At 35.1% G+C, this 26,160-nt stretch overlaps 1 protein-coding gene across 1 annotated transcript in view; it reads left to right on the top strand.

The window, feature by feature from the left end:
• Lrp6 (low density lipoprotein receptor-related protein 6) overlaps positions 1-26,160 on the top strand; it is a 156,744-nt gene that overhangs the window by 84,441 nt on the left and 46,143 nt on the right. Inside the window, exons 4-7 of the mRNA XM_005378957.1 lie at positions 3,729-3,925; positions 5,653-5,784; positions 8,373-8,769; positions 9,900-10,071. Of these exons, the coding sequence (XP_005379014.1) occupies positions 3,729-3,925; positions 5,653-5,784; positions 8,373-8,769; positions 9,900-10,071 (898 nt within the window). The remainder of the gene's footprint in view (positions 1-3,728; positions 3,926-5,652; positions 5,785-8,372; positions 8,770-9,899; positions 10,072-26,160) is intronic.

Raw genomic sequence — 26,160 nt, 5'->3', positions numbered from 1 at the left:
TTTTTTGGTTTTTTCCTCCGGTACTGGGAACCGAACTCACGACCTTGTGCTTGCTAGGCAGGCGCTTTTGCCGCTGAGCTAAAGCCCCAGCCCCGGTTCTAACACTTTTATATACTATATTGTTTTGAGTGAATGCCATAAAATAACTTCAATTTATATATTAAAATGTGACTTTTATGATAGAAGTAGAACTTTAATTTACATATTCAAATGATTTCAATTTAATTCTTTATTCATAGTATATAGAACACTTTATTTTTATAAATAAATCTTGTGTTTTACAGTCTGTTGAATTTATTAGGTTGGGGAGCTTTTAAAATTCTTCAGTGTATTTTGTGTGTAGACTTGCATAACCTGTGAATATGAACTTTACTTCTTTTTCTTGTCTGGATGGCTTCTCTTGGTTGGTTGCATTGGCTAGATCCTCAGGAACAGTGCTTCTCAAGGTTAGGTGCAGATGTCAAAACTGCATGACAGTAGTCCTATGGTATGGTTAAAGAAAAATTTGTCAGCATAGAGGTGGGCAGTTCTCAGATGGAGCAGATTTGCTGGAAGCGGGTCCAAAAATGGAAACAAATCAGTGTATGGAGGTATTTTATAAATGATAAGTCCAGTTGGTATGGAATTTGAAAGAAGTGCTTGCAGAGGTTGTGGAATCTGAAAGAGGCAGCAGGAGAACTCGTGTACCTGGGGTGTATCTATGGGATTGAACTTTATCAGTGTGCTCCATCATTGACAGACATCGGTTGATGCTTAGAGACTGCTGACAGCAAATCAAAACATCAGTGCTGGTGGGACTACTTCAGCTTCTTTTCTGTGGCTCTTTAGCTCTTAGGCACACTGCTAAATAACTCGGCTTTGATCTTACCTGAGAACTTTTGTTTTCAGCAGCTGTAACCTCCTCCTGGAAGTAACTTTTTTCGCTGTGTGTGAGGGGAATGGACATCAGCAGGTAGCCTGTCAGGTCATCTCATCCAGAGATAAGGAAGGTGAAGGCTGTACAGTTATTTGCGCTTTTTAGGAACATGCTATGATTGACTAGACAAATCAGTAAATGACTGCTGATTATTCTGTTTTGTTCAGCTTTTTCTTCAGCTCTGTTAATTACATGTTTTCAATTTAAAACATGTAATTTTTTGTTTGTTTATACTGCTGGTTTCTCTTAGTACATTGAAAAGAAAGGTTTGTGTTAATGTCTGTTCTTTGTAAGAAAGAATCTTTTCTGTCAGTGTTTGTTCTTTGAGTAACTACTTTGAAGATAATGATGCACAGTATATTAAACGTTGTTATTCTCTTGTTTCATGAGATAAAACATTTAATTTTATCAAGCATTTACTGTTTAATTTTTGCACATGATATGAGACCCTGGGACTATCAAGAAGCTATAGTTCCTACTCTCGAGAAGGTAATCAATTACAAAGTTGTTGAATAAGTGAGTATTTATAAAATAGTCCCCTGGCTGTTGTGACAACTTAGAAAAAGAAAAATAAGGAGGAGAGCAAATTAGGAAGACTATGAAAAGGAAATGACATTGAAGTTGAGTGTGTTAGCTTAATATTTACTTGGTCTAATAAATTGTTGATTTACAAAGCTTTATTTAAAAACTAACATGAAATGTTCATGTTATAAATGTATGTCTTATATCAAAAATAGTAAATTAGTTTGGAAATACTGAAAAAAACATATACCCTAAATTTGAGGAATCGTTTATGAAGTACTGTATTATTAAGTACCAAGTACAGTATGGAATTGCTTTGCCATATGTTATCATTTCATCTTCACAGTGACTCAGTGAGATAGATTATTATCTTTCATTTACAGACGAGGAAAACAAATCTTGCAGAAATGATGTAAGTAGTAAGTGTCAGGGGATTTAAACTCAGTTCAGTCTGGTTTCTAATCATGTGTTTTTAGTCAGTATATTAAAAAAATCATAGCTTTTAGGGAGGGAGTTTGCTTTTCCCATCTCTTTATTTTCCTGTTTAGTTCATTAGAGAGAATTTATCTCTTTATTTAAAGAGACACAAAAGACTTTTAAAAGCTCTTTTTCCCTTTCCAAAGTTTTTCAAAAATCAGGTTATGTAATTTGCTACTTTTTAAGATGGTTGATGAAGTGCGAGTAACTGGGTTTTTACTATTCTTTATTTTTCAATTGTATTTTTGTGTGTCTTGGCATCTTCTCAGAACTTACTCTTTGTGTCTTACCATGAAGAAATTTGAAAGACTTTAGTGTAAAATACACTGGCTTATTTAAAATTGGACTTAAAACTATGATACTTTTCCTATAAATAAGCTATTTTAATTAATTTAATAAAAATTGCCCAGTTAACACATTCACATTAGGACTATATTTTCTATGTTGTGCTGCTGGGCAGCATGAACCACTGGTGATGCATGCATGACTGTTCCATTAGGTGGCTTTATATTAATTTTATTAGTAAAAAGACCAGTAAGAGTGATTAGTTCTGTTTGTATCCCCAGTGGTACAGGCTGCCCAGTGGGACAGTCATGCATGTACCACTGGTGGTTCAAGCTGGCAGGAATGTGTTAAAAAGTGAAAGGAAGCACTTCAGAAATAGGTATTGTGACAGTTTTGTTTGCTGCTTGTTGTAAATGAGGGAAAAGTAATTTGCTAAGGAAGGGGAAATTAAGGAGAAAATTGTGATGTAGGCTGGCAGAGTGGAAATAAGGTTCTAAAATTAAAGTTTGTTTGGTAAACTAAACATGCAGATGTTGTATACGTGGCATTATGTTACTGTTCATCAATTTAATGAACTAGTAGTCTGTTAGATATTAGTGATCATCAAGTGGCCTCCCAGACCTTTATTTTTCTCTAGTAGCTTATATTTTCTTTCTGTTAGACAATTGGAAAGTTTGGAACTCATGAAAATACCACAAAGCATTGCCATGGACATTATTTTGACTCAAAACGATTTATTATTCTAGAATGGTTACTAATTTGTAATTCTGAGACACTGCAAAATTCTATGCCTTGAGCACTAAGTGTCTCTACTTTTCCTTTTATAGAGTATGTACTGTTGATGAAATTTCTGGGTCTGCCTTGTCTCCTGAACATATCCTAATAGCGACAGGACTTCCTTTTGGCTGTCTGAATTAGGAAGGTTAAATAGGAAAACGTTTAGATGATCATTATGCTGGAAGTTTGCAGGGGGAGCTTTACCTAAATGCCTTTTTAGCCTCATGTGTATGTTTTCACTCACAGTTATTAAAACCCTAAGAAATGATTGAAGAAAGAGGTTCAGGTTGTTTATTCTTCCACATCAAGAAGAAATAAACCTATTGCTGATTTAAATCTACTTCCGGTACCAACTATAACCCTTGAACTTTTTCTTATTGCTCCCCTTTCTTCTGATGAAAATACGTATTATGTCACAGGACAGAAGATGTGAGTTCAGAAGTGATAGCAGAGGAGTGGGAATTGAAAGCAATGGTAACACTCTGGCTTTTTCTGTCAGTGCCTCGTAGTGAACTTGGAGCCCGCTGCCATGTGAGGGACCATTTGGAAGGCCTTGGTTGGATTTTTGGACATATTGAAAACATACTTGAATTTATCATGTAAATTATTTTTCATAGATATATTGACCCAAAGATAGGTGTTCTGCAGGATTTGTATGTGTTAATGTGAACAAAGATTATTTTAATGGGAGCAGTGGTGTTGTAATAATAGAAGAAAATTTAAAAATAAAATTTTCTCTTTGTGTTAATAGGCAGGCAGTGGTTAAAGGTTCCCTTCCACATCCTTTTGCCTTGACGTTATTTGAGGACACATTGTACTGGACTGACTGGAATACACACTCCATTTTGGCTTGCAACAAGTATACTGGCGAAGGTCTGCGTGAAATCCATTCTAACATCTTCTCTCCCATGGATATACATGCCTTCAGCCAGCAGAGGCAGCCAAATGGTAAGTGATCTTGATTTTTAAATTGCAAGTTGGAACAGTTTTGTGCCAGTCTGATATCTGGCTTTAGTGAGGGTCAGGAGGAGGAAGAACGTATCCAAAAGTAGTAGGAGGGAATGAAAAAGAGAGAAAACATGGAAATATAATTCAGGTTAAGCAATAGCCTAAAATAAACCATGTGTAGTCTTATATTTATTACTGCACACTACTTTTCCTTTTGTTTGGGGCAGGGGTAATGGAGGTAGAGAAAAGAGAAATAAATTAAAAATTGAGACAACTCATTTGATAATCTTACTGTAATGCGTTGCTGCGTGTGTATTGGGGTTTGTGTCTTTAGAAAACAGTTTTTCTGAATGGAAATTAATTATTCTGGACGATAACTTTAAGTACCTCAGCTTGCTGAATAAAGTGCCTACTTAAACATTTCCTTGCATACTTTCCTCCCTCTCTTTCTCTCTCTTTTTAAAGTTTTGCTTCTATTTTTAGTTACCCTTTACAATGACTTGGGCTGTGTCAGTGCACAATGACCTCTTGTAAGAGAGGAATGGAATTAGGTTTAGAAGGAATATGAGAATGTTAAGTGTTTGGCACTTGTGTGTAAATAAATGTCTGGCATGTGTCTGAGTATATTTCAGATAGTGTTCTGTAGCCAAAAAAATTTCTGGATCATATGTTGCTTTGTATTAGCTTTTTTCCATTTAGGGGGAGATAATCAAATATTGAATGTGTTATATTGGAATCTGATGATCATGAGCCCATAAAAATATTTTAAAATGTGTTAGTTGCTCTTTCGTAACAAAGAAAATGTTTAATCACTCATGAATTTTTTTGTTCTCATAGTCCTGAGGAGAAAGTTTTCTCTGTGTGTGTTTTAATGGCATTATTGATCCTTTCTGTTATTCTTGAGAGTTTGTAGTTACCACCTTTTATATCATCTGTTGGTCTCTACCTTCTGTTGGTTCTTTCATGAGTCGTATTTGAATACATCCCTCCCACAGTTTCGATAGATCTGCTAATTAGTTTTCTCTGCTTTTCAGTTTTTCGTCTTATTTAATTCTTTCTACTTATCTCTTTCATATTAATCTTTCCAAGGCACAACTTTTCAACATTCTAATTACTTTTCTTGGCTTTCAGTACTGTCCTCTACAGTGTTCCCATCCTTTATGCTCATTCAGCTTTAGCTCCTGTTAGACAGTGGAAACTTGACCCCATATCTTTACTATTCATTTTATCTTACTCAGTGTATGGCCTCCCAGCTTTTACTCATATGGCTCTAGCACATTTGAAATGTTTCTGTTTTCCCTGTCCTTCAAGTCACATTCTACAAACTCCATGAAGTGTTCCTTCAGTTCTCTAAGTGGATGATTTCTCTTTAACTCTGTGCTTATAATCTATAATGTGCAAGATACTATTTAAGTTTCATTGTTTTGTTTCTTAGTTTTATTGTTTGTTAATTTTGGCTTACTTATTAGATTGTAAGCTCTTGTAGGGCAAGGATTTCCTGCTTTGCTTTTTGTTTGTTCCTCTTTGGATACAAAATGCCAAGTTAATTCTTGCTGATTAATTCATTGCCTTACAGATGGTTTGGTAGGCAAGCACCTGGATAACATTTGGTAATAATTTTGGTTTATCACAGTTGCTCATGTTAAGGTTGTTAACCTTTGTGTACCTAGAATGAGGGAGGTCATCCATAATCATTGGTATTAATCAGTGTGATTTATATTTGACAGCTACAAATCCATGTGGAATTGATAATGGTGGTTGTTCTCATCTGTGTTTGATGTCTCCAGTCAAACCATTTTATCAGTGTGCTTGCCCAACTGGGGTCAAACTTCTGGAGAATGGAAAAACCTGCAAAAATGGTAAGATGGTGTTATGCAAGAAGAAAAATATTTATGAGAGCATTTGAGATTTTTCTGACTTATTTCATTTTTCTATAAAAAGCTTTATTGGTTACAGTGCTTTGGGAAACTGGTCACTCAAATGGTTATGTAGGAAGAATGTTCTATGTTTTATGGCACCTTTTGAATGCTATTTTTATAAACTTATTATTTTAAGTCATATGCTGTTTTTGAAAAAAATTATGTACTGTTTTTGTTCTGTCAGTGTTTCATAATCATTGATACCAGAATTGCTTCATGTGGAAATGAGTGTCTCATGAAAATACAATTTTTAAAATTTATTTATTTATTTTTGTGTTCCCCCCCCCCCGTACCAGGAATCGAACTCACGACCTGTTGTGCTTGCCAGGCAGGCGCTGTGCCACTGAGCTAAATCCCCAGCCCCCAAAATACATTTTTAATAGCAGGTAGCACTTGTAAATAAAGAACCTCTCTAGAAGTAAAAGTGTTTATTAAATTTTAAGCTACAAAGATTATAATGGGAGATATATATATATATATATATTTTTTTTTTTTTTTTTTTCTAGCAAGTGACTGAATGTTATTTTTAGTGGCTTTTTAATGACACACATGCTCTCAGAAGAAGAAAGAAAAGCTGTATCATGCTGCTATAAAGCAACTTCTTTTTGTACTTAACCGCCACATTTTGCCTCTTCTCCTTACTCTTAATTCCCTATACAGAGAGGATATGTTGGAGAAATACACTGATTTAGGACACTTCAAGAGACTTCTGGTTTAGAAGAACACCAGTTCTTCCCTTTTTCTTCTTAATGAGAATGTTATTCTTCATTCTTGCCCCTATTGATTACCATCTGGTTCTCTAGCAAACAGCAAGACCTGGTAGGAAAATTGTTATATTTAGCAGTGACTTCTTTATCTCACTCTGCAAAGCAGAAGCCTTTATTTCAGAGTGTGTTAGAGTGTTCCTGGCAGGGAGGTCAGGGAGTCAGAGAGATGGAATTGATGGAATTGAGTCCATGTACTGGATATTTGTTATGATTTGGCATTGATAAATTATCCTCATAGTCAAAGGTGAAGTTGGCTGGCTCTTGTGAGATGGTTTCCATGGCAAACAATAATTTGGTTTAAATTTAAAACAAAAGGTTTTTGTTGTATTGCTTTTTTGTTTAAAAATATAATCTGATTTTAAAACTAAGGCTTTATTTTAGCAATGGTGGCCTGTTTCTCATAATGGTGCAAATGTACATGTTCAACTAGTTTTGAGTTTCAGGTGTACATTTGGCAGGTAGAAGCCTTAAGTTAACTATTTTGTTTTGTTCATTGCTCAAATTAATATCTCCATGACTTTTTGTTTGCAAAGTTTCAACTGGTTCCTTCTGGCAGTTAGTAGGAGCAGTGAATTGTACAGTTACTTCTGCTTGGTGCTTACTATGGCATTTTGGGCTCTATTTTCTTTAAGTTAGAATAAATTTATCATTAGCCCTGTAATCAAGTAGCTGAGGTTGAGAGGCATCATTACTTTTCCTCGTTTGTACTTTTATAACTCCAGTTTAATGCTTGAAGTTTATATCCTAAAAAAAAGTTTCTTTAGATAGTAATTTTTTCTTGCTCTTTCAGTTGTTAAGTTACTTACCGGTTGTGTTAGAGTCTTAAATGGTTTCTGTGGAGATCATGTACCTGTGCATTAAACATGGAAAGAAAGGTTGAGCTTAAAATTCTAATGCTCAATTATGTTTTCATTGAATCTTGATGTGTATTAAAAACATGTCATATTGTTCTGAAACCCTATATCATTCTTATTTTTGCTTTGTTTTGTTTTTGTCTGTGTTGGCATTTTGCTATTGTTCTTTTTTTCAATCCTCTTTAAAATTAAAAAAAGTCATAAATGTGACTTTAAGCTCAGTGAAATAACCATTTAAAATCTGTTTTATAAATAATAATTAGTTACTTTTAAGTGAGTATATTCTTCATATCTTCCTAGGTTTCACATTTAATCTCTTTTAATTCTCACAGCAACCTTAAGACATTTAGGTGAAGAAAGTAGGCTTAGAGAGATTTAATATTTTGCCTAAGTTTGTATAGCTGTTTGAATCAAGTTCTGTTGGGTCTGCAACTCTTACGTTTTTCTTTTTCTGTCTCTACTGCTGCTATGTTTCCTTCTTTATAGCTTCCTTTGTCCTCAGTTGTATCAAGTATTGCCCTGTATTTTTTGATGAGATAACTTTACCAAGAATTAATTTACTTACCATAAAATTCTTTCATTTTAGGTATACTATTTAGTGATTTTTAATACATTTATTATAGTTGTGTAACCATTACCATAATCCAATTTTCTATTTCCATCAACCACAAAGATTCTCTCTAATAAAAGAAACCAGAGAGTTGACAAAACTTGCTTTAGAGAGTTCAGTCATCATAGAGTTTGACTTCATAGTGGGCTTTTCCTATTTCACTGTGGTACTTTTCTGCATCTACTCTACAGAGTGGGGGAGGAGTGTGTGTGTGTGTTCCTAAAGAGGTTCTGAATTTGCATTCTTTGTTTTGCCCATGGTTTTCAACTGATTTCTTCTTTATTTAATTTGTTCTAGGTGCCACTGAATTACTGCTTTTAGCCCGCAGGACAGACTTGAGACGCATTTCTTTGGATACACCAGATTTTACAGACATAGTTCTGCAGTTAGAAGACATTCGTCATGCTATTGCCATAGATTATGATCCTGTGGAAGGCTATATCTACTGGACTGATGATGAAGTGAGGGCCATACGCCGCTCCTTCATAGATGGATCTGGCAGTCAGTTTGTGGTCACTGCTCAAATTGCCCATCCTGATGGTATAGCTGTTGATTGGGTTGCACGAAATCTTTACTGGACAGACACTGGCACTGATCGGATAGAAGTGACAAGGCTCAATGGGACTATGAGAAAGATCTTGATTTCAGAAGACTTAGAGGAACCCCGGGCCATTGTGTTAGATCCCATGGTTGGGTAAGCATCTCTGCTAGTAGTAAATCTGTTCCATGTTTCTGTTAATAGGTATCTGAAAACATTAACTCAGCATGAAGTACATGTAACTTATGTTGGTTTTTAATAAACAGCTGTATAATGGCTGTTCATTGTTAGAATTAGTAATTAGAATAGAATCTCAAAGAATTGCCTTTTTTTGGCCTATAACATCTTGAATATTTTTTCCCTAAATGAACTTAATGCATGCTGACTTGGGGAATTGCCTGCAGATTTTGCTTAGATTGCATAATCACCATGAAAAATGTGGAGAGATTTTCAGTGCTTTTCTTCTTCCCAACGAGATTTTATTTCATCCTGTTTCAGTACCTACAGTATGAGTATATCTTACTTCATATTTCCTAAAATATATAAATAACTTGGCTCCCAAAACCTTGTCAGGCCCTGTAGCTTTACTTTGTGTCTTTATTATTTAACCATAGGACCCTGACTATAAGAATTTCTACATACATCTTAAAGTTATTTGTTACTATAAGATTTATTCTGATGACATAGTGACAAACTGTTACATCTCAGGGTGGTATACCTTAGATCCACTTAACCATTCAAAAGCCACAGGGATCACTGTAGGAAAAATTATTTGGAGAATTCACTTTGTCATATGAATATTCCTATTAAGTTAATCTTTTGTGTTAGAGATTAAGATCCATCAAGGAAAAGCAAAAGTTCATGGGGAAAGCACAAAATATTTTTTTAAAAATATTGTTAAGCTGGGTTGAGTGTGGTGGTGTATACCTGTAATCCCAGCATCTGGGGGGCTGAGCCAGGAGGATTGCTGTGAGTTTGAGGCTTGGCTGGGCTACAAAATGAGTTCAAGCCCAGCCTGAACTGCCTAACAAGACCCTATCTCAAAAAGACGGCCCCCCCAAAAAAATTTAAACTGAAATGTCATTGGGAGGCGTTTTCAGGACCAGTTCTAGAAAACATGGATATAAAAATTTATATCTTGCTATTATAAATGTTTTAAACATGCTTTTCAGATATTTAAGTCCTATCCACCCCCCCCCTTGTTGACTGTTGATAGCAATGTAATATGTGGGGTGGATCTCACTTCTATTATTTATTTTTAGCTCATTTTCTGTATTCTTTTGTAGGTACATGTATTGGACTGACTGGGGAGAAATCCCGAAAATCGAGCGAGCAGCTTTAGATGGCTCTGACCGAGTAGTATTGGTTAATACTTCTCTTGGTTGGCCAAATGGTTTAGCCTTGGATTATGATGAAGGCAAAATATACTGGGGGGATGCCAAAACAGACAAAATTGAGGTTTGTTTCTTGCTTTTTCACTTAAGTAAAGAACAGTTTTATGTATTTTTGAGTTGCTAGTAACTTGGTGCAGGTGTTCTTGCTTTATCTAGTACCTGGGGTGCCAGAGGTGTCGTTCATAGAAATTTTACTCAACCTTTACAATTCTAGGGATAGTATATTCTCTTTCACTTAACCCTAGGATTTCTGAGTGATACTGGTATGAAAAATGGCTTTTTATTTCTAGCCTTGAAAGCTTATTTAAGTGATTTTACTCATTTTAAGTAAAACTGTCTGGCTTTTCCTAGAAGCAGTTTCTACAAACCAAAATTATGTAAGAGCTATACTCAAAGAGCTAGCAGTCCTAACTTAGGAAAACAGAGCCTATGTGTCTATAACTTTTGTAGCTGTTGGTGTTACAGTGGGTGGGGGAATGTATTAAATATTAAGACGGTTACATGTGAACAGCTTTTAAATTGATTTATGAACTCTGTGGGAGAAAACTTGGGAAGAATATTTACCACAGGTCGAATTAGGTTTGTGGCATTCGAATAGAATTGTGGTGCAAACAATCAGTAGTGTTTTATCACAGTGTTTTGTAAATGTCATGTATTGAGAGTGAAGTTTAAAATTCACAACTTTCAGTTAAAGCTGTGCCAGTTTTATGGATCACATACTTAAGACAGAGTTAGGATATTTTTCTTTGGAGAGGGGATGCTTGGCTTCTCATATAAGGAATAGCTTAGAAACACTGCAACGAGCCACTGCACACAAATAATGGATAGAAAATTTGAACTCTAGAGCAGTTATTTTAGAAAGGTAATACTGAGAAGTGCCAGGAACTCTGAGGGAATAATGAATTAAGGGGGCTTCCTTCCAGAGTGGAAACTTGGAATAAGAGAAACCCATTAGTAGTTTACCAGGCCCAGATACTGAAAATGGCATCTCTTATTCTTGCAGCTGGTTTCCATTAACAGAATATTTTGGGTAGACTGACTATATAATGTTTCTCCCTGTTGTTAGTGTTTCACTTCCCCCCTCCCCCTTTTTAAAATCTAAGTTAATGTTTAAATCTTTAACAGCTGGAGGGCAATGCTAATGAGACAGAGGTGATGGATTGCTTTTCAGACAGGCCAGTAGTTTCATTTGGGTCTGCTTGAGTACAAATTGCCTGCCTAATCCTAGCCAGTTCACAGTTGTGTATTGATCAGCTGTAGATCATACATCACTGTGTGGGTGCTGCTTTCTTTTGAAAACAGTTTAAAGCCAGTGTGTCCTAGAAGAATGTGTATAGCAGTGAAATTTACATAGTGAAAAAACATCTGATTTCTTATCATGGGTTTTTTTTTAAGACATCTTAAAAATTCCATATTTGGTCTAGTTTTTAGTTTACTATGAGTGATTGTTGATTATTTTCAACATTGATTATGTTAAAAATAAAATTATTGTTTCTTACTGGGAATGAATTAAGCCTTACTTTCCCCACTTAAGATATATTTAATACTTCAGATATAGAACTTTACACAAAATTACAAATAGTTGAAGAGGGGTTCAGATGAAGAAATTCATGAAGGTTGTGGGTGAAGTGTTTGGGAATAAAAATTAATATATAATATAGATTAAACAATTTATTTGTATTTAGTGCAGATCTTAAAATTTTAGTATTCCCTCGGCTTCTTGGTTTTGTCTTGTTGAGCTTCACAAGTGTGCACAATGGTGTCATTTTCCCCTTCACCCCTTCTTTCCTTTTCAGCAGAGTACTAGCAGCTTTTTAGAGTCATCTTTCTTCTTTCAGGTTCTAGCACATGACTGTTGTTTCTTCTTTGCCCTTGTATCGGTACATTGTTTGGTGTTAGTGGTAAATTTATTTGCAAACTCTATGTAGAAAGACGTACCTTTTTCTTTTCACGGAAATTCTGATGAGCTTTCACTATTTTGGCATCAGTGCTTTTGTCATTTTCTTTTGACAGACACATCATCTGATGAACAGGGAGAGCAGGTATTGTTACTTACTCCCTTCCTGTGATAGTGGGTTAAATTTCTGGTACATCACAAACTAAGGAAAGAGCACAGCTGTTCATCTAAATTAATCTAGAATAATTTGAGAGAAAAACTTAGTTTTCCATCTTGATACTAGTAATGATCATGGGAGTAACTGCCATCAATTGCATTCAGTCTTCTTTTATTTACCAGTAATTGAATAATATTGAATTTGAAGACTTTTGGAAAGATATGTACCTTTTAAAATGCTTTCTTTTCCAAGTTTATTTAGTAGTTTCTTGTTACATGTATGGCTAATCCCTGGTACTGACCTGACTGTGGTTAAGGGGACAGATTCTTTTCTAGTCTCATACTCCTCAGAAAGCTTCCTAGCTCTGTCATGTTCAAAATGGAAGCTGCTTTTTCCTGGGACTGTAGGAGAATATTAACCCATTCGTGCCTAAGTTTGTGATTTTTTGAATTTTTGCATGAAATTCGTAAACGTTTGTTTTGGTTTGGGGGATGGTATTGGGCATTGAACTCAGGACCTTGCACTTGCCAGGCAGGCACTGTGCCACTCAGCTAATTCCCCAGCCCTGCTTTTTTGTTTTATTTTGTTTAGTTTAAACTCATAAATGTCTTGTAGGAAAATTCAAGGAACAAGAATTTGAAGAGAAAATATTTTATATTCCGTTGTTCTGGGTATTTCAGATGGAACACTAGGCATAAAGGGACTTAGTTATGGTTGTGATAGCTGCGTTCTCCTCTGAAATTACAGTTTTGTTGGGATGAAACTGCCCTCTGTGTTTTAATCGTTCGATTGAGAAGAAAGGATAGTTATTTGGAAAATTATAACGTGGCTGTGTAAGACAAATTAAGCTCTTGTGTTTTGATTGGAGAACATGGGAAGTGCTTGGAATACATGCCAGGCATGGTGGCGCACGCCTGTAATCCCAGCACTCAGGAGGCTGAGGCAGGAGGATCGTTGTGAATTCGAGGCCAGCCTGGGCTACAAAGTGAGCTCAAGGCAGCCTGAACTACATAGTGAGACCCTGTCTCAAAAAACAAAAACAAAACAAAACAAGGAATACTCACTCACTCGTTAGGCTATCAGTCCTTCAATAGGGACACCTTACATCTGCATCTCACTTCCTTTTAAAAAAAAGTGGTGCGATAGCCACATGCTGACTGTATAGGGAGTTGGGTGTAAGAACTAGGGAAACCAGGGAGAAGGAATGGGGAACTCTAGGTTTTTTCAATGTATTTTTAATTGTATCAAGTTGGAAGAAGAATGAATAGGTTTACCTCAGGTTTATAATTAACTTTTGGAAACAGGTATGGGACATAGGGCATTGCTAATGATGTCATTTTTTTAAAAAAGATAGTGGCAGTGGCTGCTGTTTTAATGTAAAAATGTGTATGTGAGGGTAACTCTGGCTTTTCTGCTTGTGAGGTAGTAGTGACAGTTTATCTTTAGGTGTTGTTTAAAAGGTCCTTGTGTATGTTTCTTCATTATGTTGAAATGATTTCACTGCCTTTTATGTATAAACTTCTGGTTTATCTGTCTATACTGTGTTTCTGTAGTTTTTTTGACAGTGTTCTAAGGCTCCTGGCAGAGGAAGTATCCAAAGCCTTTATTTCCATTTTATATGATCCTGCAGTAGAGAGAATTACATTATATTTTAACATTCTCACTTTCCTTGTTCAGGTTTCACTGCCAAAAACATCTGTTGTACTTAGGGACTACAGTACTGCAGACCAATAGCAAATCATGTCATTGATAATTTAAAATGTAAAGCTTTTTGTTTTGTACTGGGAACTCAGGACCTTGCACTTGCCAGGCAGGTGCTGTGCTGTTGTGCCATATCTCTGGCCCCATAAAGCATTTCTTGCCGTTATAATAATTTAAGAATGTACTATTAAGTCATATCTTCTTGTGGATGCTTTTCTCATTATATTCCAGTTTAACTAAACAGTGCATTTTGAACACTGGTTGTATTAAAAAAGTGAACTATCATAACTAAAATTTCCTCACAGTTTATTTTCTCACTGTATTTTTTATTTGAGCTCCCTCCCCTGTCCCTGTTTAATTTTTTTTTTTGAGACAGGGTCAGGTTATGTAGTTCAGGCGGGCCTTGAACTCACTGTGTAACCCATACTGGCCTCAAACTGGCAGCAGTCCTCCTGCCTTGGCCTCCTAAGTGCTGCGATTATAGGTGTGCACCAACCGTACCTGTTTCTACCGCCTGTTTCTTCTTCCTTTCCTCTTTTTCTTTTTTCTTTTTTTATTACGCCATATTTCTGAGCTTCCTGCTGACAGTGCAGCAACATCTGGTAGTTACAAGTAAAAAATAACTTTCTTGCCAATTTTAAGAACGTGTGGATTTATTTGAAATCTCTTAGAGCAAGTTCTCTTATTTCAGAGGGCACAATATCCATAGTTTTGTCCAAGTCCAATTTTACCTGGCATAACTTTGTTGGGAAACAGAAATAGAGATTATCAGAGCCTTTAGTACTCAAAAATTTTGAATAAAGAGGGTATTATTGTGTATGGTATGTGCTGAAAACTTGGCATTTGGTGAATGTTTTGTTTCATATCCTACACTTGAAATTGCAGGGCTGCATTTTCCTCTAGTGACAACTTCCCCTATTTTATCAATACCCTAATAAGGAAATGTGTTTCCCAAGTATTCAGATTTCTTTATAAAGGAATTTCTTTGTCTGGCATCTGTAGCCCGTGTATTGTGAAAGTCTGTCAAAACACACAAGGGCCTGTTTATGATGCTCTTTCCTACTGTTAGTTTCTAAAATTAATTCTTCTTTAAGGAGTTATATTGTCTATTGTTGAGATAAAGCCCTTCTCATTATATGACAAGTATCAACAAGTACTTCCTTTTGAATCTTTGCCTGTTTGTAACAGCCATTATTCTTTAAAATCGATTATGCATTTGGTTTGAGTCATCTTTAAAATAGTGAACTTCAGTTCTCGAATCTTTACCCATTTCTGCAACTTCAGCATACTGTATGTGTATCTATATATTTTCTCCCAAACCTTTATGACGTGATCACAGAAGAATGATTGTTAAACTTCATCATTAGATTCCTCAGCAGAGTGCCTGGATTTGTGAACGTGACCCTGCTTTACTATATCATTTTGAATCTTTTGGGGGTACATCTTATAATAATAAATTTATTTTATTAACTCCTAATTTATTTTATTAACTCCTAAAGTAGCCCACACACAGTCCTAACGTTACTTACCTTGTTGCACAAGGCAGTGTATCATCCCATAGGTGCCATTGTCTCATTACCCACTGTACTTAGTCTGGCTTTCAAAACATTATTGCAAATATATAATAAGAGAAACTTACTTGAGGATAAATATGGTCATATTGTCCTGAACTGCCACAACAAATTATAGAACCTCACTGAACAAAATGTTTTGCCTCAATTAGTTTGGGTAGTTTTGTCTGTAAAATCAGAATAAGCTTTGAAAGCATTTTAGTGACCAAATTTGAATTTGCACTTGAACTGTTTTTTAAAATGTTATTCTGTTATACTTTTCTTTTTTTGGTACCAAGAATTGAATTCATGTCCCCACACTTGCCAGGCAGTGTGCCACTGAGCTGTATCCTCGGCTCTTCTGTTATACTTTTTTACCTCATGTTTAATATAAACACATTTAATATGTGTGCATGGAGTTTTAGTGTCAATTTGGTTATATGAAAATTACTTTCATCTCTTTGGTTTTTGTACTCCAAAAAGAAAAAGAGTGCTGGTTTTAATGTTCTGCTGTCTTGAGAAGGTAAGGGCAACCTCATAACAATTACTAGTAGCATTTATTTGGTAGGAATGATAATTGTCTAAATCATCATGAACTTTAGTACTGGACCCTGATCTTAATTTTTTATTTGATTTTGTTGTACAATTGAGTGACCCCAGATAATTCACAGAATCGGGTCTTTGTATTTTGGTCAGACATTTGAACCACATAATATTTTAATATATTTTTTAGTTATAACATTTCTATTTCTTTTCCTTTTTTTTTTTTTTGGTACTGGGAATGGAACTCAGGATCTTGCACTTGCAAGGCAGGCGCTGTGTCAATGAGCTATATCTGGTATTTATTGTACTGTATATTTTAGGCTAAGAATGGATAATCTACTTTGCCTTGGGAAAATTGCTAAAACAATTTATTTCACGTATAACTTGAGTATTTTCCATTTTTTCTTTTAATTCTTTATATCTTGTGCAGTTTGTTCATTCATTCATTCATTCATTCATTCATTCATTCATTCATTCATTCAGAGACAGGATCTCACTGTATAGTTTAGGCTGGCCTTGAACTGGCAAACCTGCTTCAGCTTTCCAAGTGCTGAGATTGCAGGCATACACCACTATGCCTGGCTTAATCTTTATTTTTTACAGAAAACTTGCTTGTAATTCACTTTGACTGAAACTTTTACTCGTAAGCCAGCCATTTAGATTTTGTACTGACCTGTATTCCATCTACTCCATTATTAACATGCTTGGTAGGTTTAAATAAATAGGTAAAGCTGTGTTTGCTACTTACCAAACACTGATTTTATTTTATTTTATTTTATTTTATTTTATTTTATTTTATTTTTTTACTAATGAAGTCCATGTAAAATACTGTTTTTAAGTCTGGAGATTATTTTTTTAGATATAGGAATCTCCTATAGTTTTAAAGAGTCATAGATATTTTTACTGTTTTTGGAATAGTTGGAAAGGGTAGATGGGTGGATAAAAGATAGCAAGGACCACAACTTTGCTTAACTTTTTCTTTGGTGGTGCTGGGCCTTGTCCATGGAAGGCAAGAGCTCTACTACTGAGCTATATCCCCAGCCTACAACTTTGGGACTTCTTAGGAAGGAGTTTGCAAAACAGTGAGTAGTTAGCTGTAAGAGATGTTTTAACTTCTTGTTTTAATTTACAGTTATTCACCTATTTAAAGACTAGATGTCTACTCATTTATAAAATTATACATCACGAGCAAAGCATTCTCCTTCAGTTTTTTTTCCTTTGTAAGTGTGGTCTGGAATTTAAAAATGTAGACCTGCCTAGGAATGTAATAATGCAGGCCTGTAATTCTTTTTTAAGCTAATAGACTTCTAAGCTTTTCATTCATGGTAGTATAATTTTGTTATTGTTGTTAAATTTGTTCTAAAATAAATCAAGTCATGAGAAGGATTAGGAATCTTTTTATTGTATTGGGATTTTTCATAAATAATTTTAGCTTAAGAAATGTGCAGACTTCTAGAGTTTGTAAATGGCAGTGAAATTAAGACTATCTGTAACTCACGTTGCTTCTGTTTAGATTTATTTATTTTTTTGTTTTTGTTCATTTTTTGTTTTTGGATTGGCTGTGATCGTTTGGTTTTTATATGTCGTGAAGAGTTACAATACTCCTTCTGTGTTTTTGTTACCTGTTCTTAAGAGTATGAAAAAAACCCTTCTGTGTCATGGATTTCATTGCTCTGCACATAATAGTAAATACTGTTTTAGAGGTTTTCCAAGTTTTACTATTTTTGAATAAAAGAAAAATTTTCAGAGCTCACAAAATTAGCTGTTATTTGTTTCTGGATAGTCTTTCTTTCAGTCTTTCTGTCTCTGTCTCTGTCTCTCTCACACACACACACACACACACACACACACACACTCACTCACTCACTCACTCACTCACTCACTCTATCTCAGGTCCCCCTTTCTGAAAACTCAGTGATATTGGGTACTTTTGCTTAACTATTTTTGTTTTCTCAAGGTCATATAAAGTTCTGTTTACTAAGAAAAGAATATAATTTAAGTTCTCTAATTTTTCTATGGTGCAAAAATTTGTATTTAGAATTAGCCACCTGGACTCAGTTCAGATGATTCCCAGTTTTGTTGGCAACATGCAAAGCATCAGAATTAGGAGCCAGTCAAATACATGCCTTCTCTCCGTTAGGCCTGATTAAGGAATTGCCTGTGGCCACATCAGTGTCATAGAGCTTCTTCACAGATTGTTTGATCTGGTGCTTGTTGGCCTTGACATACTTTGTGTGTGTGTGTGTGCGCACACACGCACACTCTACTGCCTTGTAAGACTCATGACATAGATACAGTTACAGACTTAGAAAACTGCAGGAATGTCTTGGGTTCAGGTTCATTTTACACAATCATAGTGCCATTGTCAATCCCAGAATTTTCTTCTTCTTTTTTTTTAAGGCTATGTAATATTCTGTGGGTATATCTACACCATATCTGTTGATGTATATTGGGTTGCTTCTAACTTCTTGGTGGTTACATATTGGCATAAAAACAAAGTAATTGCAGATTTTCTGTAGTCATCACATTCAGTTCTGCAGTTCTGCTGCAGCAAACATAGGGTACAGATATCTCTTTGAAATTTTATTTTCAGTTGTTTTGGATATATATCCAGAGGTTGGAGTTTTGGACATTTAAAATTTTTTGAAGAGCCTCAATTATTTTGAAAGTACTTCCTGAATCAATATATTCCAGATTCTTCTTACATTTCATTTGCCTTGTTTCTGGAATCAACTATGCCTCCAAGGAGCCCTGGTTCTTTTTAACAAAGAATAATTTTTAAAATCCATATCTGGACTCATTGGTAAGATTCAGTGTGGTTAATACTGAGGTACTGATTTTTTCCTGAGCGGATTCTAAATAGAATTAATTTTAGCTGTGCTTGAAAAGAATAAGAAGAAAAGGGACCATTTTCCTTTGATAACATATTAATACTTTCTTGGGATTTATTTGAGCTTCAAAACAGTGGGGGCTCTCAGAAGTGTCTTGTGAAGCAGTTGAGTGTAATTGACAAAGGTGGTATTGGTGTTCATCATAATGCTACTTTTACATGGAAATTGGTCCTTAATTGTGTAGTTGTCCAAGTACTTCAGAATTTAGAAAAAATTGGTAGTAATTCTTAGCTCTTATCTATCTGGAAAAGAACATGGTAATTACAGGTGTTTAAAATTCTAAGTGTAGGGGCTGGGGATTTAGCTCAGTGGCAAAAGCACCTGCCTGGCAAGTGCAAGGTCGTGAGTTCGGTTCCCGGTACCGGAGAAAAACCAAAAAAAAAATTCTAAGTGTAATTCCTTGCCAAAATATTATAAAACTACCTCGTGTAACAAAGATGCTTTAATTCTCTTTTCATACAAAAAAATCACTTTTGTGTCCTTAAACATAATACGTCTTGAACTAGGTTAACAGATTTTGAAGGTAGCACTGCTGTTTCCTAAACAGGTGCATTGGCCTTTTAAACAGGTGCATTGTAACCCATGACTTTGCTTATGGTCCAAAACATTTCTCTTTACTTGTTACCTCAGTGAGATTTGGCATAACACAAATATTTGTATAGATGTTTATTCTCTTTTTTTAAAAAATACTGTTTTGGTGCAGTTGTATTTTATGCATAAAACAAAAAATACACTCCTCTAACCATGTATCTCTCTTTTATGCATAAACCTTTAATGAACTGCATGTTTTGTATATTGACTGGAGTGTTGGAGGTAGAATGGTTTATTTTGAACATGACTCGAATTTACTTTCTGGAACTTAATAGCATTACCACTCCAGCTCACTTTGTGATGGGTGCTTGGTTGTCATGATGTCTTCTATCTCTTGAACGTGTCTAGTCAAGTGAAGTTGCATAGCAGCAATTTTGGTAGAAGACTGGCTGCATTCCAAGATTTCATGGGTAATCCCATCTTGACATTTAATGAGCTGATGAAATTGCGGCAAACTGAATGTGATGTCTGTAGAAACTTTGCCATTACCTTGTCTTTGTGCAGATAATGTTATGGCTAACCAACATCTATTTCCTGTTGTAGCCTATACCCTCAGTGTGTGGTTTACAGTATTTGGGTATGCCTCAGAATGTTAAACCCTCAGTGTGGTTAAAATAGCTAAAACCACTAGAGACTCTGGTTCAGATTTGGAATTAGATTTTAGAAATGACGGAAGCCTAATTTCAGCTTACCTAATTAAACAACTCTGAGGTAACACAGTGAAGCATACTTTTAAGAGTTGCCGTATTTAATTAACATTGGCTCAGCTTTTAAAATGAGAGTAATCTTTTGGAATCACCTAAATTTGTTCATTTGTTCTGGGGTCAGAATGTACAAACAAGATTTATCATGATTTGTTTTATTTTAAAAATAAGGGGCTTAACACCATATTTATAAACTTAACTAGTCCAAAACTGCTACTTGTTGAGTATGAGAAATGCAGTAGTAATTTTCTTCTTCTCTCCCTTTTTCTTAATTATGAAATTTTTCAAAATTACAAGAAAACAGATTAAAGATTAGCCTGAACCACTCAATCTCAGCTCTTATCAGCAAGTGGCTGGTCTAAAATACAGCATGCTATTAGAGAAGAGCTGAGGAGATGGCCTAGATAGATTCTCTTATAACCATGGTCCTAATACTTCTGTTTTGGGATAGTTTAAAAGAAATGTAAACATAGGTCTTTGTTATTGCTATTAAAATCTCAGTGAGTGTTTTGAAATATGGACTTTTATAAGTGTGATTTAAGAAGAATGTAGTTTTTTTTTCATTAGAGAGTTTTTATTGTGATATTATTTTAACACATATAAGAATTAAGTGTTCATTGCTGGGAAGACCTTTAGTTTTTGTGGCTTTACTAAGAGTTATGGCTGTAGAGTAAGCCTGTAGGTGACAAGTATGAGAGGAGACAGTGATCTGAACTAAAATAGGAGCAGATTAATTTCGCTGTAGGCTATATAGTCACCACTGTGAAACTGACCTCACAATCCAATGTGTACTACTGGCCAGATGTGGCTATGGAGCACTTAAAATATGGGTAGTATGAATTCATATGTACTTTAAGTGTAAAATACAGTATAAAGAGCTAGCATTTAAAACAAAAAAATAAAACCTAACTTGTGTACACTGGGAATTGAATATAGGAGCTTCACTCAGAGCTCCCTCCTCAGCCTTTTTTTATTTTGAGACATGGTCTCACTAAATTGCCCAGAGTGGTTGGGAACTTGAAATCTTCCAGCCTCATTATCCTAGAATGCTAAGATTACAAGTAAGCAGCACCCTAATTAATAAATTTTAATATTGATTATATAATGTAATAAAATGTTGGATATGTTAAATAAAACATGCAGTATTATTAAAATTCTACCAGTTGTTCTTTATGTTTTTTAATCTGACTACTAGGAACCTTGAAATTGACATGTTGCTCACATTTGTGAATTTTATTTCTCTTGAATAGTATTGTTTTAGACCCAATCTTTTTTTTTTTTGTTTGTTTTTTGTTTTTTCCAGTACTGGGAATCGAACTCATGACCTTGTGCTTGCCAGGCAAGCGCTGTGCCACTGAGCTAAATCCCCAGTCCCTGACCCAATCATTTTGTAAAAACTACAGTAGATGAGAACAGGGACATAGGAAGTTAAGGGAAATAATTTAGTTATAAAATTAATATTTTAAAAACTCCTTTAAACACTTTAATTACATTAATTGAAATAAACATGAGTTTATTTATCTTGCTTTAATGTGCATTTCAGTCCCCTGGACATGAAAAAGAAAAACAAGCCTTGTAGGTTTTCCTTTTAAGTTTTAAATTTTTGGGGCCAGGGATATAGCTCAGTGGCATAAGTGCTTGTTTGGCAAACCTGAGGTCATGAGTTTGATTCCCGGTACCAAAAACAAAACAAAACAAAGTTTTAAATTTTTATTTATTTATTTGAGACAGGGTCCAAACTGTCCTGAAACTCTCCAGGTAGCCCAGGTTGGCCTTGAAACCCTGGATCCTCCTGCCTCAGCCTTCCCAGTGCTGGGATTACCTTCCTGCCTCAGCCTTCCAAGTGCTGGGATTACTAGTGTGTACTATCATACCTAGCTAGGTTTTGGTTGTGAGATTCAGAATAGCCAGAAGAAATTAATGGTCTAGTGGGTAAAGCAATGAAATCTTTAGTTGTGGCTTTTTAGGAATTATATTAAAGTTCCTAGCCACTGCCATTCTAATGATACTAAGACTTTCATTATCATTTATTGTTATTGTTTTACCAGCTGTTGCTGAAAACCTTTACAAAATGTCTTTTGCTTGCTTTTCTTCTTTCTGACATCCTTGCCTGTCCTCAGAGCATCATTAACACTGATGCAAACTCATTTGTCAAGGAACTGGAGTGAATAAGCATAACATTTCCAAGCAGTTCTTTATTGGCAGTTCTGAAATCCAGAATACTCTGAAGACCAAGCATTATTTTTTAATTCAACTAGTGGAAAGACTAGCCTGAAGCAGTGTTAGACTGTGGTCTTTATTCCACAAATACTGATGTGTTTTGTTGTCGAAATAATGATGTATTTGGCAGTAAAGTACTACCCTGGACTCAGGTTAGAGGTGTTATGCCATGCATGCAGAGCTGACCTTTATAAATTTCCAAAAACATCTAAGTTGTGAAATAGAGCCAGCCCCCAGGCTTTAGATAAGGGATTTTTGACCTCTGTTACCAATCTCACAGAAATGATATTTACCTTTAGCACAGTCTAGTCATGGTGACAAAGGTAGTGTTCCTGAAATAGTTTTGTTGCATCATTCATCTTAAAAGGATTTCAGAAGCCTCTTGTTTTCTTTTTTGCCCTAGGGAGAAAAAAAATCTTGTTTTCAGTGATGCTGGGGACCTAACCCAGAGACTCGTGTGCTAGACAAGTGCTCACTCTATCATTGAGCTGCACTCCTAACCCCTTATACTAGATTTAATACCTGCTCTAGGTGGATGTTTATCTGATGATGTCCCTGTTGAGTCCCTGTCTTTCTGCCTTAGAGCATTTCTTGCATAATCGTGAAAAATACTATGTACATTCTTGACTCTGTGCCTTTAACATGTGTTACTTTTATTCTGGAAAACCCCTTTTCTTTGTCAAAATCTTGATTCTTCAGGAATTTTAGCTACCACTTCCTGAGGTTTTTCCTAACTATCTGTAGGCCAGAGAGTGTATTTTTATGGTTTTAATATGAATATGGGGGGCTGGGGATTTAGCTCAGCGGCACAGCACCTGCCTGGCAAGTGCAATGTCGTGAGTTTGATTCCTGGTACTGGGGAAAAAAAAATATGAATATGGTTTACCTTCCTTACTACATTGTTGGTATCCCTTAGCTGGAAGAAGCCCTGTTCTAAATTGTTAGCATTCATCATGTCTTATGATTTGGATTCATTAGATAAGTTTACTAATGTTGTTTGCTTTGAAGGAAGATGGGATTGGCATCTAGTAAAGCAGCAGAAGTGGACTGAAATCATACTGTCAAACTGTTCCTTTTTGTTTACTGTTGTAATTTTTTTATGTGTGCATAGCAAAAGCAGACAATAAAAGTGGGGTTGGAAAATGTAAATAGAGATGCAGGCCTGTGGATTTTTGCTGGTTGTCAGGATGTAGAAAACTAGTGATTTTATTCTTTAGCAGTGTCTGGTTGGTTTGGTCTTTTACTTCCATATGTTCTTTTTACTTACATGTTGTTCTATTTTGAAGTACTACATTTTAATAAATTTAGAGACTAAAAGCATTTTAATAACAATTTTAGATTAGCAGAATTCAGCGTTTGTCTAGCACCTACAGTATATCTGATGTAGTGCTAAATATTTAGCAGCATTTTATTTAATCCTTAAATAAGTCAGTGAGGGTATTGGCTTCTCTTCCTATTTGACATGAGAGAAATTGCCTAAGGTTGCCCAATAACAGCAGAGCTTATGTGTGAAATCTAAACTGTTTCTGCTGTAATATTATTTGCTGATATAAGATCTTTAGAGAGTAAAGGAATGATGCATAACTGCTTAATAGATGTGCAAAATTACATGAACTGAAAAGCTCTTTTGGATTTGTGGCTTTTGTTATTTTTTCTCACTGATTCTTCTATTCTTTTTTAGTTTTCTGAAATACAAATTTATTTATTTTATAGGTTATGTGTGGAATGTGTATCTAGTCAGTCATCCAAATTCACACTTAAGCATCTGTCTTTTGTTTCAGCTGTCCTTTTATCAAAACAAGCAGCAGTGTTGCATGAAGAAAGAGCTGAGAGAGGAGTGGATGGAACCTACAATGTTCTTGAAGTAGAAATGTTTTGTTTCTGAAGGAATTCAGTATTAGGCATCTAGTTTGCACTTTTAGGTCAGAAATTAAATCTTAATATGATGCCCAACATTTGAATGTGGTGATCAGAAAAATCGGTATAAAATGTATTAGATATATAGTGCAGAATAATTGATTTAAGGTAGTACTAAAACTATCAATAAAGTTAAATCATACTTATTTTAATATGCCATAAACTTGTAAGAAAGTACTATTTAGAGTTTATAATAAATACAAATTGTTTCATCCTGTTGGGTGCTTTCTTGGTAGGATGATGTACTCCCCCTAGTGGAGAACATAGTTTGCTGTTAGATATATGACATTTTATGTGAGATAGCTATACATTTTCCCAGAGATGCAGGTGGAAATAGTGCAGTAGAAACTGACTGACTAGTCCTTTAAACTTACATATTTGTAATTTTTTTCATAAAGTGACAGCTAAAGCTATAGGACCTGATGGACTTTTTGAAACGTGTTTTCACAGAGAAAAGTCCAGGAAATTTTGAAAAGTGTGTATAGACAGGGTTTGAAAAAAGGAAAAGAAATCAGTGAATGAAGAGATTAAAAGTAGTCCTGGCTATAGAAAAAGAAGTATGATCATATTGTGCTGTGGAAGCTCAGTGAAAAGTTTCAGTGTGTGCTGAAGAACACTGAATGTCAGAAAGAGGCAAAAGAGCATAAGACTAAGAAAAGCAAGAAAGTAGTCAGTGGCTATTTTCAGTAGTTATTTCATTGGAGTCATAGCTTGGAACCAAGTTGCAGAGAGTTTAAGATGAAGGCAGTTATCACAGATAATATTTTAAAAACATCACAATAAAATAAGGGACTAGTTAACAGAGGAAGTATAGAATCATCCGATTTTTATACATTGTTTAAGGCAGGGAAATGTGTTACATTAAAGACAGAAAGGAAGAGGCCCTGTGAAAAGGGGGAAATTGAAGCTCTTCCTCTGTTGGAAGTTTTGGGAAGTTCTTGAACGGGGCATGGGAAAAGTACTAAAGTCAAAGGATACTCTTACAAAGATGGAGGCAAAAGTACAGAATTTTAAAGAAGCTTCCCCTACCTAAAATAATTTTCTGAATGAGGAATCTAATAAAGGAAAGATTTTTCGCTGATCACAATTTCTATGAAGTAATAGAATGGGGCCAGGAATTCTTTCTAGGAACTCTGCTTTTAGGAGAAATCAGGAGTGTGCACATTCTTCAAAAGCAGCAGCAACAACAAAGTAGCTACTTGTGTAGCATTGTCTTTACATGGATTTAAATTGTGGACAAGAACAGTTTCCCTGGATTGAAGTGGCAAAGCTGTAGAATTCATGGATAAGAACATTAAGTAAATAAAATTTCCTTTCTGTATTTAGAAAGGTTTTGTAGGAATCCTGGTAGAACTTAGGTTTCTGGTGAGCCTCAGAATCCCACTTCTAGCATTGTGGTCATTGACATTTTAAAATGTGGATTTAAAAAATATGAATTCAAAACCTTCATATGCAATTACAGATACTGCTTACAAGAGCTTTGATAAAGTATGAGAGCTATGATGGCGACCTTTGTATAGAGCTGATGATTACAATCAAAGTAATTATATAAATTTTGTTTTCTTTTTTCTTTTTTTTAATTTTAAAAATAAAAGGAGGAAAACATTAACAGACAGACAATCTTTTACAAAATAGCAAAAGAACAGTACAGACAATACAGAGTTACAAACAAAGTGGGAGGAAATTAACAATGCTTGTAGTATTACATATTGATATCTTCAAAGTAGTTTCTCAGGCAAACAGATAGAGACACACAATATTGATCAGTCAAGGACTCATTGATAGTTTCTTTCAGCAAAGAAATAGAAGACAGTAGAACAACTGTGTTAACTATCCTATATATACATACATAATTTCTCCTTCCGTTCGCTTTTCCCACATCCCTATTGCCCTTTACCCGAGTGCTTTCTTATCATTTCACAATGTCTGTCATACCTCCAGGTTAAATTAACTCTTTCAAGTTTTACACTAGTGACACAATG

Source organism: Chinchilla lanigera, unplaced genomic scaffold (genome assembly GCF_000276665.1).
Source record: "Chinchilla lanigera isolate Chin_1 unplaced genomic scaffold, ChiLan1.0 scaffold00012, whole genome shotgun sequence".
Lineage (NCBI taxonomy): Eukaryota > Metazoa > Chordata > Mammalia > Rodentia > Chinchillidae > Chinchilla > Chinchilla lanigera.
The sequence above is the reverse complement of the archived record's forward strand: the minus strand, read 5'-3'. Positions and strand labels throughout refer to the sequence as shown.